This window comes from Narcine bancroftii, unplaced genomic scaffold (genome assembly GCF_036971445.1).
Source record: "Narcine bancroftii isolate sNarBan1 unplaced genomic scaffold, sNarBan1.hap1 Scaffold_157, whole genome shotgun sequence".
Lineage (NCBI taxonomy): Eukaryota > Metazoa > Chordata > Chondrichthyes > Torpediniformes > Narcinidae > Narcine > Narcine bancroftii.
The window spans coordinates 1,310,323-1,328,342 of NW_027211892.1; the positions used below are offsets into that span (position 1 = coordinate 1,310,323).

The following is an 18,020-nucleotide window of genomic DNA, read 5'->3' on the forward strand; positions in this document are numbered from 1 at the left end:
TTCTAATTTACGAGTAGAATGATGAATGCTTTGAAATAATGATAATGTGCACATCCAATAACAGTGGTTAAGGCCACATGGGAGGTTGTAAGTTTGGCACCTGAAATAGGAAGTTGAGCTCCATTCATTCCAACTTGATCAGGTTTTAATGGGAGCCTGATGAAGATCCAACAGCCAATTTGCTTCCAGATGGTGGGGGCGAGATTGGAAACTGTAACAAAGAAGCCAAACAGTTCTGCTCTCATTGTGTGTCTATTTTCAGTATGGGTTTCCTCAGACCTTATCCATGTTTAATGGGGGCCTGGTGACTAAGGAAATGGTGGCAGAATTTTGGACGACCTCCAAGATTATAACAGCAGAGCAAAAAATCTCAGCAAATCATTAATGGGATCATCAGGTGCAGAGACGATAACTCCATAGATGGGGGTTTCAGGAACAGGTGAAGGGAGGTGGGAGGAAAGTGGTGACTTGGAGCACATTTGGAGGTAAGATTTGTTTGCAAAGTGGCAGAGATAGATTTATTCCAAAGAAGTATTCGAACCATAGAACCTTACAATATTACAGAACAGAAACAGGCCCCTTTGGCCCTTCTTGTCTGTTCCGAACCCTTTTTCTGCCGAGGCCCTCTGACGCACCTAGTCCATAGACCTCCATACCTCTCCCATCCATATACCAGTCCAAATTCTTTTCAAATTAAAAATTGAGCCCACAGTCACCACTTCAACGGACAGCTTGTTCCACTCTCCCACCTCTTCACTCTGTGTGAAGACGTTCTCCCTCATGTTCCCCCTAAATTTATCCCCTTCACCCTTACCCCATGTCCTCTGGTTTGTATTTCACTTGCTCTCAGTGGAACAAGCCTACCTATATTTACTCTGTCCTCCACATCATTTTAAATCTCGCTCTCAATTCTTCCCTCATTCTACACTCCAGGGAATAAAATCATAACCTGTTTAACCTTTTCCTACAACTCTGCTCCTGACGTCCAGGCCACATCCAAGTCAATCTCTGCACAATTGCCATCCTTCCTGCAGTTAGGTGATCCAAACGGCACACAATAATCCAAATTGGGTCTCACCAATGAAAATTATACTTTATCCTTTGATTCATCAAGGTCAATGTGCCAAAAGTTCTCTTTGCAACCCTATCCACATGTGACACAATTTTCAGAGAATGAGATGTCTGTATTCCCAGATCCCTCTGTTCTATCGTACTCCTCACTGCCCGACTGGTTACCATGTATGTCCTTTCTTGGCTTGTCCTTCCAAAATGCAACACCTCACACACATCTGCATTAAATTCCATGTTTCAGCCCATGTTTCCAGCTGGTCCTGATCCCTCTGCAAGCTTTGAAAACCTTCTTTAGTGTCCACAACACCTGCAAGCTTACTCATCCAATTTACCCCATTATCATCCACATAGCCTTCCTGGTTTCTTTCTTGAGGTTTTTTCTTGCATTTTCTATACTCTTCAAGCACCTCATTTGCTCTGTGATGTCTATACCTGCTGCACACCTCTCTTCTTCCAAACCAGATTCCTAAGCCTGCTAATCTTGACAGGAACATGCAAAGTCTGTACTCTCCAAATTTCACCTTTGTAGGTCTTCCACTCACCCCGCACATACTTTTCCAGGTCAACACCTTCTCATTCCTTTCTAATTTCCTCAAATTGGCCTTTCTCCAATTTAAAATCTCAACCCGAGTCCCAGACCTATCCTTCTCTATCATTAACGAAACTAATGGCATCATGTTGACTGGAGTTGATGTTTGAGGAATTGGAATTTGCATCAGAAAGACAAATCAGAAAGTTTTGCTTTATTGAGGTGGAGGGCATTTCTGGTCTTGCAGTCAGAGAAAAATCGGACCATTTATTGCAATAATGGCCTGGGATTGATGGTCATGGAGAAAAGCTGTGGGCCATTAAGTGCTCGAGAGAATAGGAGTTGCAAACGGGTCGGATTGCTGAGGGAGAACACATATTTACCGTTGAAGGATGATGGATTGGGGAGAGGGGTCATCTGGAGTAAAAGTAGACAGGCAGAAAAACGATAATGCAGAATAACCCTCTGCAGCCAAATCTATGTCCATTAGTGGTGAAAAGCCAAATGAGTTCTTCAGCATTATTTTATCAATGCTGATGTAAATCTAAGCATCAGAACATTTTTAAATATTTTCTTGTGACCTTGATGGTTTGCAAGGGGACTTCAGGGCCGGTCAAGAGATGTAGACAAGATAAAGATGATGAGCTCAACAGCATCAGAAAATGCTCAAACATCAGGCGTATTAAATACCTCGAAGCATTAATGAGTAATGAGTAATGATCAATAGAAAGTTTGATCTGGTTGTTTGAGAAAATTCCAATATCCTGTGGTTATTGGGTCCTTGAAAATGTTCGCCTCCTCACCCCAAAGCAGGCCAGAGAGTTGTTGGTATTTATGATAATTTATAGAATCGCCTTCACAGGCTGTTTATCTCCTTGACCCAAAGACAATATCGAAATTAACCAAGGCATCGGCAAATCTAAGATATACAGAAATAAATATTAATTTTATTGTGAATGAGTCATTGTGTCATTTTGAAATCACAGGTTCTTCAGGGAGAAATTTCTGAACATGAAGATGGTGTCGAAAAGTTACAGGAGGCAGCAAAGTGCCTGCTGAATTTGAGCAATGACGTTGTTCCAAATATAGTCCAGCTTCGAAAGACCACAGGTACCATTTCAACATTTGATGTTTAGATCAAAAGGTGGTTCTCTAATTCCAACAAATACAAGTGATGCTTCCAGCTGGTAAATTAGACATTTTCAAATTGTGCAAATTACCAGTGGGGACCCACCAACCTCTTTGAACCATTCTAAAATATTTCTTGCAATTGATTGGATTTCAAATGTTGAATCATCTTTACCTAGCACGTCATAAATAGGCTATCATTTCATAAACAGCTCTGAAAATGACCATTTACTAAAGAACTGTGCACACTTCAATGTTTGAATAAAATGCAGTATTTAAGAAAGTTCAATCGAACTTTCTCCACTGAATTGTGGTCAGTGATTCAGACTCGTAGGCCAGAATCGCAATAGTATTGCAAAATGTGTGTTTATTGAATGAAATTTCTGCTCGAGTGGTGCATCTTAGAAGTGTTGGGTCTTATAAAATTGTTGCATTAAAGGTACTGAATTGAGAACCATATTTGGAGCGTTGGAAATGAAAATGGCGGCAAATGGGAATTCTTGCAGTGAATTCGTTGAAAGTGATGCTCTGCGATTATTTAATAAAGCAGCCAGGCTCCAGTCATGCATACTTGTCCGTGGCTCATCAATTAAAGAGAAGATTGAATGATTGGAAACCAGACAACTTCCAATCATAGAAACAAGACTGGAAATAGGAAACAAATGTTAAAATATGCCAGCAAGGCAGTGAAGTCACGAGCTCCATCGAAATGTTAATGTTGCTTTTCTTTTTTCCAGATGCTCTATCAGCTCATTTATTTTTATACATTTTTGTTTTCTTTCCTAAACCTCAGAAATTCTATATTTTCCGTTTGTCTTGTTGATCAGTTATTAATAGAAATAGAGGGTATGTAGAAATGGTAGAAGGTTAAGCAGCGGCCATTTACCAAGTGTGAACATCTGGCAAACATGCAGCCAAGGAAGTGTTTAGGGCTGTGATGTCTCAAAGACCCCCCAATGAGAGGGGATTTCTCATGCTGTGCTGGGAGGGCACTGAAGATCCATGCATCTGAGCACCTGAAGGGCGGGATACAGTTCTGGTGAGAACGGTTGCAGCTGCTCTCAGAGTCTTCTCTATTCAGCAGGGTATTCTTTGTTGTTCCTGCTCCTCCCCGGCCCCAGCTCCCCCCCACTTCACCTGCTCCTCTCGATGAGTAAAAGGCCTTGAAGTCAACATGTTTTCAACAGAGTTGCACAACTGTCCCTCTCTTTCTCTCTCCATTTTCTTTTGCAAATGTCCCTTCCTTTTCACTGTTCTTCATTTCACTTGTCTGCTATTTCACGCTGATTCCCTCCAAACTTTTTTCATTCCTTGCTCACCTTTTCTCTCGTCATCTTCTGTTCTGCATTGCTTTAAATATTACTAAACCCACAGTTCTCTCTCCAAAACAAAAAAATGTGTTTGTTGGGAAGAAAACACCGGAAACATGGTAAATCTTTGAAGACATTTTTAAATGTATGTGTAACAGAACCTTGTGTTCATTTTAGCTACCATCGAACAGAGATTCCAGCGTTTGCGTCAGGAAACATCAGAGCAGAAGAGGACGTTGGAACGGACAAATGTCCAAGTGGAAGATCTTGAAGGTTTACTTTTACCTGGCACTTCTCACCACTGCGATTTTGGAAATGTTTTATTTCTGGATTGATGAAGCAGGGTCGTTGACCTAGTTGAGAAAAATTGCTATTTTGCACACATAACTGGTCCCTAATAGCAATGCAGGAATGACCAGATGATGTTGATTGCAAGATAAATCTTGGCTGAGACAATTACAGTCCAGATACAGGACATCTCGGCCCCTCGAGTCCACACCGATTTAAGTGGGCTCCTCTAGCCCCACTTACCCACTCCCTGTCCATAACCCTCCAATCCCCTCACATCCATGCAGCTATCCAACTTGTTCTGAAATGACACAGGAAGTTACATCCCAGACCCTGGCACCAATCTGTTTCCTTAATCGTATCCACAGAATCCCCAATTTGTCATTCTGACCATCGAATCCCCTATAACTATTACCCTCCTCTTCCTTTCCCTACCCTTTTGGGCAACAGAGGTTGACCTTGTGCCAGAGATACAGCCACTGATTCCTTCCCCAGCCTGAATGCTCCTCAAGGAGGTGTACCATTTGTTGAGTGCTTCAGTCACAGGTGCCCCCTCCTGTATCTGTCTCTTCCCTTTCCCCTCTCCTAACTGGAACCCACTGATCCTCCTCCTGTGGCCCTGTTGAGACCACCTGGCTATAGCTCCTATCTATGATGGCCTCACTCTCACTGACCAGGTCGAGGTCATTGAGCTGCAGCTCCAATTCCCTAACACGGTCCCTGAGATGCTGCAGCTCAGTACACCTAGTGCAATCGTGGATGTCCAGGAGGTCGAAGACTCCAGGACCTTTCACATCTGACACTGAAAAGAGCAAACTGCTCTCACACTCAACCCTTCTCTCTTCCCCCTCACCTTAGAAAGAGCAAATAACAAAAAAAATATAGTCTTACCTTAATCTAGATACACTCGACCTCAGCCTCTACTCGCTGAACCCTCTCGAGCCAAAGCCTCGAAACCCCACTCTTTCACCAGGCCACTACTCACTGGGCCACTCCTCGCTGGCCTCTCCTTTGCGTTTCCCTCCTTTTATCGGCCTTGACCAATTAAACCTGTCACTCTCAACTCGCTCCACCTCCGAACACTGCCCAAACTCTGGTCTCCGCCTCCTCCGACTCACTGCTCGAACCGACTAGGCCCGAGGCCGGGTAAAGAACAGAATTTATTGTACGATAGAATCTTGTATGTTCTTTAAAAACCATATAGGATGTGGTTTAAGGTCTCATCCAAAGCAATTACATCCACTCATGCAATTTGATTTCACTACTTCCCCAATGTGCCATTTAGAAATGCACAGAATGACGTGGATGTTGCTTCTCTTCACCATCTGAAACAAGTAAATGGGTTCTTACTATTAAAGCTTCTGCCTCGCATGTTCGAAATTTGAAAAAGATCAAAGCTGGTGCATAGTTTCATGCATCCACAAGTGTATAAAAAATGGGTTGTGGCAAATCATCGGCAATTATCCATGCCTGCTGCATCCAGGCATATTTGAAGATTGGAGCACGACTGCAACACCATGTCAACTGTGGCGGATTAACTACCACTCCAGGCTGAGCTTTAGTAAAGCCCCCCTAACCTTGCCTCCCTGCCCCACTCTTTGCTGAATCGAATAAAGTGACATTAAGTTACTTTAAATAACATATTAGGGGTCTTCAAAGTCGTCGATATCGACCCTTGGTGAAGGTGTTGGGGGGTGGGTTGGAGAGGCAGCAGCGTGACCCAGATGTGTGGGAGGGGGGTGAGACAGCAGCACCACTCACGTGGGCAAGGAGGGAGATAGACGGCAGCGCGACTTGGGTGGATTGGAGAATGGTAAATAGAGTCCCCTTGTTTAAAAAAGGTAATAGGGAGAATCTTGGGAATTAGGGTTAGTCTTACATTATTGGTGAGTAAACTAATGGAAGGGATTCTTAAGGATGGGATCTATGAAGATCTGGAGAAATACACTCTACTCAAGGATAGTCAGCATGTCTTTGTGAAGGCAAGCTTGGGCCTCACAAATCTAACTCAGTCTTTGGAGGAGGTTACAAAAGAAATTAATGAGGGTACGGTGATAGATGAGGTCTACGAGGATTTTAGCAAGGCGTCTGAGAAGGTCGGTCACAGGAGACTCCTTCGGAAAGTCCTGAGTCATTGGATGAGCGAAAAATTACCTGCATGAAATAAAAGCTGTCATGTCGGAAGAAAGCAGAGTGTCGTAGTGGAATGAAAGTATTCTGCCTGGAGGTTGGTGCCGCAGGGATCTGTTCTGCGACCCCTGCTCTTTGTGATTTTCATGTCACCTGGATGAAGAGGCGGATGGATAGGTCAGTAAGTTTGCAGATGTCACGGAGGTTGGTTTGGAGGAGTTGTGGATGGAGATGAAGGCTGTTAAAGGTTACAAAATGATGAAGGTGGGATGCAGAGTTAGGCAGAAAAGTGGTGGATGGATTTCAATCCAGATAACTGAGAGTTGATGCATTTTGGAAGGACAAACCAGAAGGCTGAGTCCAGAGTTAATGGTCAGTTACTTAAGAGTGTGGATGAACAGAGGAACCTTGGGTTGCAAATCTACACATTTCTCAAGGTTGCCGCACAGTTTGATAGGAGAGTGAAGAAGGATTATGGTGTGCTGAGATTCCTTCATAGGTGGTTTGAATTCAGGAGTAGAGTTGTCATGTTGCAAATCTATAAATCTTTGGTATGACTCACTTAGAATATTATGTTCAGTTCTGGTCACCTCATTATAGGAAGGAGAGGGGACAGAGGAGATTTACCAGGATGCTGCCTGGATTGGGAAACAATTCTCATGAGGCAAGGTTCGCAGAGCTGGAGTGTAGAAGGATGAGAGGAGACGTGATAGAGGTCTACAAGATCTTCGACATCCTTCCGTGAATTCAGGGACCAGAACACTACGTAATATTCCAAATGCGGCGAACCAAAATTTTATACAGCTGTAACTTGACTCACCAACTTTTACACTCAGTTCCCCAAATCATGAAGTCCAGCAGGCTGGATGTTTTTTTACCATCCTCTCCACCATGTTGTCTCTTTCAGGGTGCAGAGAGCGTTCAGCTCAAAATCCTTCTCTCCATCAATGCTAGAAAGGATATATTGTAGACTTTCCCTTGCATTTGACCTCCCCCCCTCCCAAATCCAGCACCTCACTCAGGGGAGGGAGAGGGGAAGAGGAGGGAGAGGGGAAGGAGAGGGAGAGGAAAAGAGAGGGAGGGAGTGTTGTCAAGGAAGGGGGAGGGATATAGTGAGAGGGTGAAGGGAAGAGGAAAAAGAGAGAGAGTGGGGAAGGAGAGGGAGGGAGAGTTGTCAAGGAAGGCGGTGGGATAGAGGGAGAGAGGGTGAGTGGAAGAGGAGGAGAGGGAAAGGGGAAGGAGAGAGGAAGAAATGTCGAGGAAGGGGGGAAGGATACAGGGAGAGTTTAAGGAGAAGGAGAGGAAGTGGAGAAGGAGAGGGAGAGAAAAGGATAGGGAGGAAGAGTTGTAAAGGAAGGGGGAGGAATATAGGGAGAGGGTGAGGGGCATAAGAGAGGGGAAGGAGAGAGAGAAGAATGGAGTGGGAGGTAGACTTGTCGAAGAAGGGGGTGGGTTAGAGGGGAAGAGGAGAGGGAGAGGCAGGGAGAGTTGTCAAAGAAGGGAAGGGATAGGGGAAGTGGAAGAGGAGAAGTCGATGGATAGGGGAAAGAGAGGAAGAGGAAAGAAGAGGGAGGGAGAGTTGTCGAGGAAGGGTAAGGAATATAGGGAGAGGGTGAGGGGAAGGAGAAGGAGAAGGGAAAGAGGATGAGGGATAGTTGTCAAGGAAGGCAGAGGGTTATAGGGAGATTGTGAGGGGAAAGGTAGGAGAGGGAGGGAGAGTTATCGAGGAAGGGGGAGGGATATAGGGAGAGAGTGGGGGAGGAGAAGAAGATGGAAAGTGGAAGGAATGGGAGAGGGAGGGAGAGTTGTCGAGGAAGGGGAGGGATAGTGGGAGGGTGAGAAGAAAGAGAGGGAGAGAGGAAGGAGATGGAGAGGGAGGGAGACTTGTCGAGGAATGGGGAAGGATATAGGGAAGAGTGAGGGTAAGAGGAGAAGGAGAGCGATAAGAGATGGAGAGGGAGAGGAAAGGAGAGAAGGAGAGTTGGTGAGGAAGGGGGAGCGATATAGGCTGAGGGTGAGGGGAAGAGGAGGAGAGGGAAAGGAGAGGGAGAGGAAAGGAGAGTGAGGGAGAGTTTTCGAGGAAGGGGGAGTAATGGGGTGAGGGTGAGGAGGGGAAGGAGAGGGAGGGGAAGGAGGGGGAAAGGGAGAGGGAGGGAGAGAGAGTTGTTGAGGAAGGGATAGGGATTTTGGGAGAGGGTGAGGGGAAGAGGAGGAGAGGGAGAGGAAAGGAGAGGAGAGTTTTTGAGGAATGGGAGGGATATAGGGAGAGAGTGAGGGCAGGAGAAGGAGAGGGAGAGGGGAAGGAGAGGGAGAGGGGAAAGAGGAGGAAAGGGAGGGAAATTTTTTGAGGGGAGGGATTTTGGGAGAGGGTGAGGGGGAGAGGGAGAGGAAAGTAGAGGGAGGGAGAGTTGTCGAGGAAAGGGGAGTGATAGAGGGAGAGGGTGAGGGGAAAAGGAGAGGGAGAGGAAAGGAGAGTTTTTGAGGATGGGGAGGGATATTCGTAGAGAGTGAGAGTTAGAGGGGAAGGAGAGGGAGGGAGAGGGAGGAAGAGTTGTCGACGAAGGGGGAGGGATAGAGGGATAGGGGATTAATGGGTTTCTATTGTCTCTGAATCTTTACGAAAAAGTGAAGATGATTTTGAGCTGAAGACCATTGGTCGTCTTCGCGTGATCTTCCTCAACTCTGTTCATCTCTTCCCTTGAATGACTTTTGTTTCCATTGCTTGTAGATTCGTGAAGCGCAGAAGGGAGGACAACAACTTGTGCTGGAAGTCGAGCTGGTAGCAGGACCAACTGTCAATAAGGCAGCCACACTTGGAAACACAATCAACATGTTCAGGTATTTCTACATCCAGTCCTGGAGGATCTCAACAAAGTTCAAGCGAGATTTCTGCCAACACCTAAAAATTCGACAACTCCAAAAAAGTGTAGTGAACAGATCCAACCTTTGTACACGTCATTCATCACCCACACCAAAGCCTTTAACTCTGCATCAAGGAAACAACTATAGGACACCCCTTCTAGTATTAGATGAACAGAAATGGAAGTACGGATCCTGAGGCTCTTCAACAAAGGCATATTGGCCACAGTCGTGGTCAACATGAGCACTTGGGAGCCTTTTTGCATGAAGTGAAGAGTAAACAAGGATCTGTGTCAGGTCACTCGCCTGAGTGCTACTGGTACCATGTAACCCAGTACTACCTGTCGCATGGTCGAGTGGTCGGCGACTAAACCGGCTCCCCCACCAGGCTTGCCTGGTGAGGAGGGTGGCTAGACACCCTGCAGGATGAAAAACAAGACCTGTCAAAGGGTGGATGAACCATGGACAGAAAGGTCTGGCAAACCATCATCTGAGAGGGAACAGCAACCTTTGAAGCCAGCAGATGTGCAGAAATAGAAGAAGATGAGAGGAGAGGCCGTACCAACCCAAGCCTGATCTGCCATCTGGAACAACCTGTCCTGAATGCAGAAGAACTTTCAAAGGCAAGATTGAACACAGAAGCCACTTGATAGCAACGAGGAGGAGAACTTTCTGACAGACAGCGCAGAATTCAAACTGAGGTCCAGTCCTGACCACTGGCCATGTAAAGGCATTGCCCTAACCACTACATCAACCGTGACACCCTGTCGGCTCAGAGAAGCCGGCTGGAATCTCGAGCGTCTGGAGGAATCGATGTGTCAGGCAGCAGTGGGGAGGGGTCGGGGATCAGCGGCGGCAGTGGGGAGGACTCGGGGATCAGCGGCAGTTCCTACCACACCCCCACACACACAAACCCTGACGCACACGCCCCACACACACACATACACACTCGATTCTTTGAAAGATTTTATTTAATATTCTCAAATTACATAAAGAAAATCAAATACACATAAAATAACTGTAAACTACATCCCCTCCCCCTTACTAATACAATAAAAACCAAAAAAAGAAAAAAATAACCAAAATAAAGAAAAAAAAACAACCTCTCCTCCCCCAAAACCTTAGAGAAATGTATCAAATATTCCCTGATTGGTCTGCCAACATTACAACATTGATTTAATTTCTATAGCCATGTGTTTCAAATATAAACACCACATATAAATAAAAAAGAGTAATTACTTACATTATATGTTAATTTTTCTAAATATAGACAAGAGTGCAATCCGTTATGCCATCTTTGCAAGTTTATATTCTTCCATGTGACAGCTATATATTTTCTCGCTACTGCTAACCCAAATCTTAACAAAGCCAAATATGGTTTAGGCATTTTGAATCAACAAATGGAACATTAACATAACCCAACAAACATATTTTTGGATCCATTAAATATCCCTTTGAAACAAATCCCTCAAAAATTTTATAATTTCCTCCCAAAAATGCTTAATTTTCTTTCACGACCAAACTGAATGTACAAAAGTAACTTTCTGCTCTCTACATCTAAAACAGAAATCTGTTAAACTGAATCCATATCTCTTCAATTTCTCAGGGGTTGAATATAATTGATGCAAAAAATTCTAATTGACCATAGTATACCTCACATTAATTAACTTGGTAACACCGTCAACACACAGTTTTGACCATTCCTCCCATGTCAAAATAATATTTAATTCTTTCCCATGTCTTTTTCCATTTTCTCCTGCAACAACCTATACATATCAGAAATAAAGCATTTTTCACCTTTATCTGCAATTAATAATTCAAATTTCTTTTGACCTGGTAAATTTATTTCCTTCCCATAATTCTTCTTTAAATAATCTCAAAGTTGGTAATAAACAAAGAATTTGATGCAATACCATATCTTTCCTGCAACCTTTTAAATGAACAAAACCTCCCTGCTTCAAAACAATCTATTACATTCACTAATCCTTTAATTTCCCAATCTTTTAAGTAAGGATTCTATCATGAAAAGGGAATTAATTTATTCTGATATAATGGTGATCTTATCGAAACTATTCCGATAGAATCAAGAATTAAATTGCGATTTTACCAAATATTCATTATATGTCGAAAAACGGATAATTTAAATTCTTGTAACAATAAAGGATTCCATTTATAAATGAAATGATTAATATTATTTTCCAAAATCTGAGCCATCTTTATCTTTGCCCACCTAGGAGATTGTTGATTATCAAATAACCAATTAATAAACTTCATCGGTGCCACCTCATAATAATTATAAAAACAATGTAATTGCAAACCACCCAATTTATAATGCCAAGTCCATTTTTGGAAAGAAACCCTCGATAATTTACCTTTCCATAAGAATAACCCAACTATGCAAGGAATAGATTGAAAAAAGTGTTGTACTCGAGCATAAATGTTCATCTTTATGCAATTCACTCTACCTATTAAGGTCAGTGGTAAATCTTTCCACTTATCTAAATCAATTTTAACCTTATTTAATAAAGGTACATAATGCAAAATAAATAATTCATGATCATTTTTATTTACAACTATTCCTAAATATTTAATTTTATTTGACCATCTAAATTTAGTAATTTGTCTACAATCCATAAAATCTTCTTCTGCTATTGGTAAAACCTCACTCTTTTCCCAATTAATCTCATATCCCGATAATTTACCATACTTATTCAACAAGTCCTGTGATAATTTTAGTGAAGTTTTTGGATTAGTTAAATATACAAAAACATCATGTGTAAATAAGCTAATTTTATTTTCATTTTCTCTCACTTTAAGTCCTCTAACACCAAAATAATGTCAAACAGCCTGAGGTAAAGGTTCTGTCACCAAAGCAAGTAAAGCAGGTGAAAGAGGAAAACCCTGTCTTGTAGAACAAGATAAATTAAAAGATTTTGAAATCTCACCATTCGTTATTACCCTTGTCGTAAGTTCTGCATATAAAGCCCTAACACAACCCCTAAAAAATGGAACAAAATTAAATTTTTCCAATACTTTAAACAAAAACTTCCACTCAACTCGATCAAATGCCTTCTCAGCATCCAAAGATATATCCGTTGGTTGATTATCTTGTTGTTTTTAGCATTAATTAATGAAATCAATTTAACTATATTATCTGATGACAATTTAACTACATTGTCTTTGACAAACCCTACCTGATTGTTACGTAAAAAAATTTGGCAAATAATTCACTAACCTATTATCTGAAACTTTTGACACCAATCTATAATCAACATTTAATAATGATATCGGTCTGTAAGGTGACACTTTTAAAGAGTTCCTTTCTTTTTTTAGGTATAACTGTAATCAATGCTTTTGAGAAAGATTCTGGAAATACATCCATTTTAGTTGCTTGTTTCAAAACATCTTTATATAATGGAAATAATAAATCATTAATTTTTTTATAAAACACCACCTTAAATCCATCCTCTCCAGGAGATTTCCCATCAGGCATCGATTGCAAAGCTTCTCTCAATTCTAATTCAGTAAATAAAATATCTAAATTCTTTACCTCAAATTCATTCAACACTGGCAAATTTAAACTAGATAAAAATAAATCAATTTGATCCATTTTTTGATAACCCTCTGACATATATAAATTTTCATTAAATTTTAAAAATTCATCAGTATTCATTTATGTAATTTCTCCATTCTTCCTAATAGCATTAATTGTCCTTGATACTTGCTCAGTTTTATGTTGCCATGCCAAACCATATGCACTCTTTCTCCCAATTGATAATAACATTGTTTAGACTCCAACATCATTTTCTCATATTTATACGTTTGTAAATTATAACGTAATTTCACTTTAGATAAATTTATCCTTTCATCCTCTGTATAATTTTTTTCAATTTTTTTCTCCAAGCCTTCGATTTCCTTTTCCAAATTTAAACTTACGAATAAATAGTTTTTTTCTCTCTTAGTTGTATCGCTAATAATTTGTCCCCTCAAATATGCTTTTAAAGCATCCCACAAAATAAATTTATTTTGAACTGAATTTTCTTTCATGTAAATAAAAAATAATTTGATCTCTCATCTACTAAATGAAATCTGGTCTCTTCAATAACTTTTCATTAAACCTCCATCGATAAGCTGTCTCAGTTAATTCAGTCCCTAAACATTTAATGAAGGATATGAGAATAACCTACTTTTATATTCTGCAAAATTAAATCTACTTGTAAATGCACAGAAATCAAAAATACATTTATTCTAGAGAAAGAATTATGCCGAGCTGAATAAAGTGAATAATCTTTCTCAGTTGGATTTAATTTCCTCCAAATTTCCACTAAATTTAAATCCTCCATCATCTTAAACAGTCTTTTTGCCATTTTAGTTCTTTCAACAATTTTTGGAGATTTGTCCAACAAGGGATCCAAACAACAGATAAAATCTACTCCGACTAACACATTCCCATATGCCTGATTCGAATTTAAAAATGTCCCTGAAATAAATGTCTGATCATCTTCATTTGGTGCATAAACATACATTAAAGTCCAACTTTCAGAAAAAAATCTTCCAATTAACAATCAGTACTCTTCCAACATTATCAAAAAAAAAATCCACAGCAAAAAGTTTTTTTTTATTAACTAATATCACCACGCCTCTAGTTTTAGAGTTTAATGAAGAAAAAATTACATGTCCTGACCAATCTCTCTTCAACTTCAAATGTTCTTTTTCTGTCAAATGAGTCCTTTGCAAAAATACAATATCTACTTTTAGCTTCTTTAAATTTTTATTTTTTCTGCCTTTTTCTCCATTGATTGTAATTCAAAAGATACATTTTTACGTATCAAAATAGCTACATCTTTAGCCTTAGAATTAAATGAAGAAGAATATACATGCCCAACCCAGTTCCTTTTTAATTTCACGCTTTCCTTCACATTCACATGTGTTTCTTGTAAAAAAGCAATATCAATTTTCATTTTCTTAATATACGCCAAGACCCACGTATATTAATCTAACTATTTAATCCTCGAACATTAAAAGTAGCAAACCTCAACTTTGACATATCTACTATTATTACTAAATACCAATAATATCTTTATATAAAAACTCAAATTAATGTATATAGGCCCTCCAATAAAAAAAAACACAAATTAAAAACTAAAAAAAATAAAAAATTAAAAAAATAAATAAAAAGGAAAAAAAAAGAAACCCCCCCCCCCAAAATAACTACCAAAAGGTAGTAATCCCCTAAACAAAAATTGGGTGTGGGTCACCCACCAGTGGCTGATGACTAGTAAAGAATGTCCAAATCTCTCCTTCCCCAGCCAAACAGTCAGTAACATCAAAATATTATAAGAACAAAAGAAAAAATAGAATAAGAAAATTCTTTTCACCCAAAAGACTCCAATCTCGAAAATCCCATTTCAGAATTTGGATTCTTTCCATTCCTGTTTTTTTTCCCATTTTTGTCATTTCTTCCTTTTCCAGAGCTACCAAAGTTTTCTTTAGGAGATAATGCTGGACTATGTCTTTGTCCTCTTATATCTGGCCATGAGTCAGCAAAAATCATTGCTTCACAATCAGTTTCAAAAAACCAAAATTGATAGACTCCGTAAAACACCTTCAACACTGCAGGGTAACGAAAAGTAGACTTATAACCTTTATGCCACAAAACTTCTTTAACTGGATTGAATCGACGTTGACCTGATGCATTTCCAACAATGGAGACATTTTCCTGTGTGCTCCCTCCATTGAAATCAAAAGGCTTTCTACTTCTTGGGAACACGCACCTTCTTCCGGGGAATGGGTAATTCCAGCGCCATCCTTCATTTGGTAGCAATAGATTTTTTTTCAGCCCCCACAGGAAATCTTTGGGGTCTAGGCAATGAAGAAATTGAGCCAGGGGCTGTTTCAGGTCGTCTAGTCCCCAGATCCTCAGCACTTCGAAAATGTATATTCTTATGAACTTGAGGTTTAATCTTTTTACCATTAGTGGCCATAATAATTCCTTGATACTTTAAACTAAAATTTAAAAAGTTTAAACTTGAAAACAAAGGGTTAAAAAACAGGTATTTAAAAGTCTGGCCAGAGAGGTCGAGATTACATGTCTAGACTCTACGCTATCTTGCCACGATCCCTACTTTTAGCTTCTTAATATAATCTATCACACATTGCCTTTTTATTGGGTGATTTAAACCCTTAACATTAACAATTGTAAAATTTAAATTACTTATTACAACTTACACAATGGCACCCAATCTTTCACAATTAACTTAAACAAAAACCCTCAACCAACAATAAAAAACACTTAAATCCCCCCCCCCCGAAAAAACTGCAACACACTCGAGACACATACCCCAGACACATACCCCAACAATCACACACCTCCCACACACACACCCTACACACAACCCCCAACACGCATCCCCAGACACACACTCCACACATACAAGGCCCGACGAACACCCCCCACAATCACACACCTCCCACATGCACACCCCACACACAAATGCACATCCCAGGAACACACCCTCACACTAACAAACTCCCACACATACACTCTGCGCGCGCACACACACACACACACACACACACACATCCCCCATACAAATACTCCCCCACACACAACCTCTGACAGATATACACAAACACCCTCCCACACTCACACACACCTTCCACACCCTCACTCCACAAACACCCAATGCACCCACAGTCCCCTTCCCACACACCACACCTACACATATACCCCGACGCACAACCCAGAAACACCGCCCACATACACCCCTCACACACACCTTCACACATGACCACCTCCCACACACAACTCACAAAATCAACTCCCAGCCACACATCCCACACATAAACGCACACTCACACTCACCCAATACAACCCCTAGACAGAAAAATCTCCCACACACATACCCGTACACACATCCTCTCACACTCAGTCCCCCCCCCACACACACCCACCCACACCCCATATACCTCTCACGCACACCCCCAAACACACACACACCTTCACACTTAACCACCTCCCACACACAACCAACACAAAATCAACACCCAGCTACACACACACATACACGCAAACTCACACAATACAACCCCTACACTGATAAACCTCCCACACACATACCCGTACACACATCCTCTCACACACACAGTCCCCCCCACACACACCCACCCACACCCCATATCCACATACATACTTCCCATCCCCCCATATGCACCACCACACATACCTTAGAACATACATTAACATTCATACACTCCCACAAATACATGCACACACAGCCACTCCAAAATACTTACCACACACACATCCCGCATGCACACAACCCCACACATCAGCCCCAAAAAACATGGCCCCAATGAACATCCCCCACTCACTCCCCACATACACACCCCACACAATCATAACCCGATAGTCTTCCCCACAAATACAGTAACATTCCCGTCCCACACACACCCAACACAAACCACACACACACCCATTGATAGACCTCCACCCATCCCCCAAACACATACCCCACATACACACCCAGCACATGGACGCCCCTCCATATTCACCACTGCATTCACACCCCTGCACTCACATCCACACACTCGCACCCTCCACACTTCCAACCCCTACACTCACACCCCTGGACACACAACCCACACACAAACCCATTCCCAATCATGCCCCCTACACACTCCCTCCCTCGCATGCACTGCCACACTTATTTCTCCGCACACACACCCTTCACACCCTTGACACAAACATTGCCAGACAAATCCCACCATGCACACGCACTAATGCGACCCTGCACAAACACCTTCCCACACATCCCTCACACATGCACTCCCACTCACATGGCCCTACACACACATCCCGACCCACATTCCCCTACACACACACACCCCATAAATACGCCCACACACACACTCCCTCATACAACCCCCACACACACAAACCCGCAAATCCACCCACCCACACCACCCCACACATATTTCCCCCACACTCATGTGCTCACACACACACACACACTCATTCCCTCCACGTATATCACACACACACACACACACACACACCAACCCTCCATATGCAAACCCCACACAAGCCACACATCCCATACCCACACACACACCTTCTATATTCAAATCCCCCACACACACAAACCCCACTCATAAACACCACACAAGCACAAAACCCCTAACACACAAACTCACACACAAAAACCCCACACAAACACAAACAACCCCCACACTCCAATCCACCCCACACACAAACCCACCACACACACTAACCCTCCACACATACACACCATACTCACATCCCCAAACATCAGAGACTTACCCAAATTCCCCACACACACAAACCCCAAAATAGCGCCCATGGTGGAAGTGAGGGCATTGGTGCCATCGCTGATGGAGGGAGGGGGGTTGGTGCCGTCGCTGATGGAGGGAGGGGGGTTGGTGCCGTCGCTGATGGAGGGAGGGGGGTTGGTGCCGTCGCTGATGGAGGGAGGGGGGGTGGTGCCTTCGCTAATGGAGGGAGAGGGGTTGGTGCCGTCGCTGATGGAGGGAGGGAGGTTGGTGCCATCGCTGATGGAAGGAGGGGGGTGTTGCCATCACTAATGGAAGGAGGGAGGTTGGTGCCATCGCTGATGGAGGGAGGTTGGTGCCATCGCTGATGGAGGGAGGGGGGGTGGTGCCATCGCTGATGGAGGGAGGGAGGT

The 18,020-nt window shown here is 42.3% G+C and overlaps 1 protein-coding gene across 2 annotated transcripts in view; it reads left to right on the forward strand.

Annotated features, from left to right (window-relative positions):
- The window catches only part of LOC138750504 (microtubule-actin cross-linking factor 1-like), a 32,012-nt gene extending 15,938 nt beyond the window's left edge, over positions 1–16,074 (forward strand). The window contains exons 6-8 of one of the 2 annotated variants that reach the window (XM_069912579.1): positions 2,587–2,710; positions 4,216–4,311; positions 9,185–16,074. In XM_069912579.1, the coding sequence (XP_069768680.1) occupies positions 2,587–2,710; positions 4,216–4,311; positions 9,185–9,192 (228 nt within the window). In that variant the 3' untranslated portion in view covers positions 9,193–16,074. The remainder of the gene's footprint in view (positions 1–2,586; positions 2,711–4,215; positions 4,312–9,184) is intronic. The other variant, XM_069912580.1, reaches the window with a different exon arrangement.
- The last annotated feature ends 1,946 nt before the right edge of the window (positions 16,075–18,020 follow it).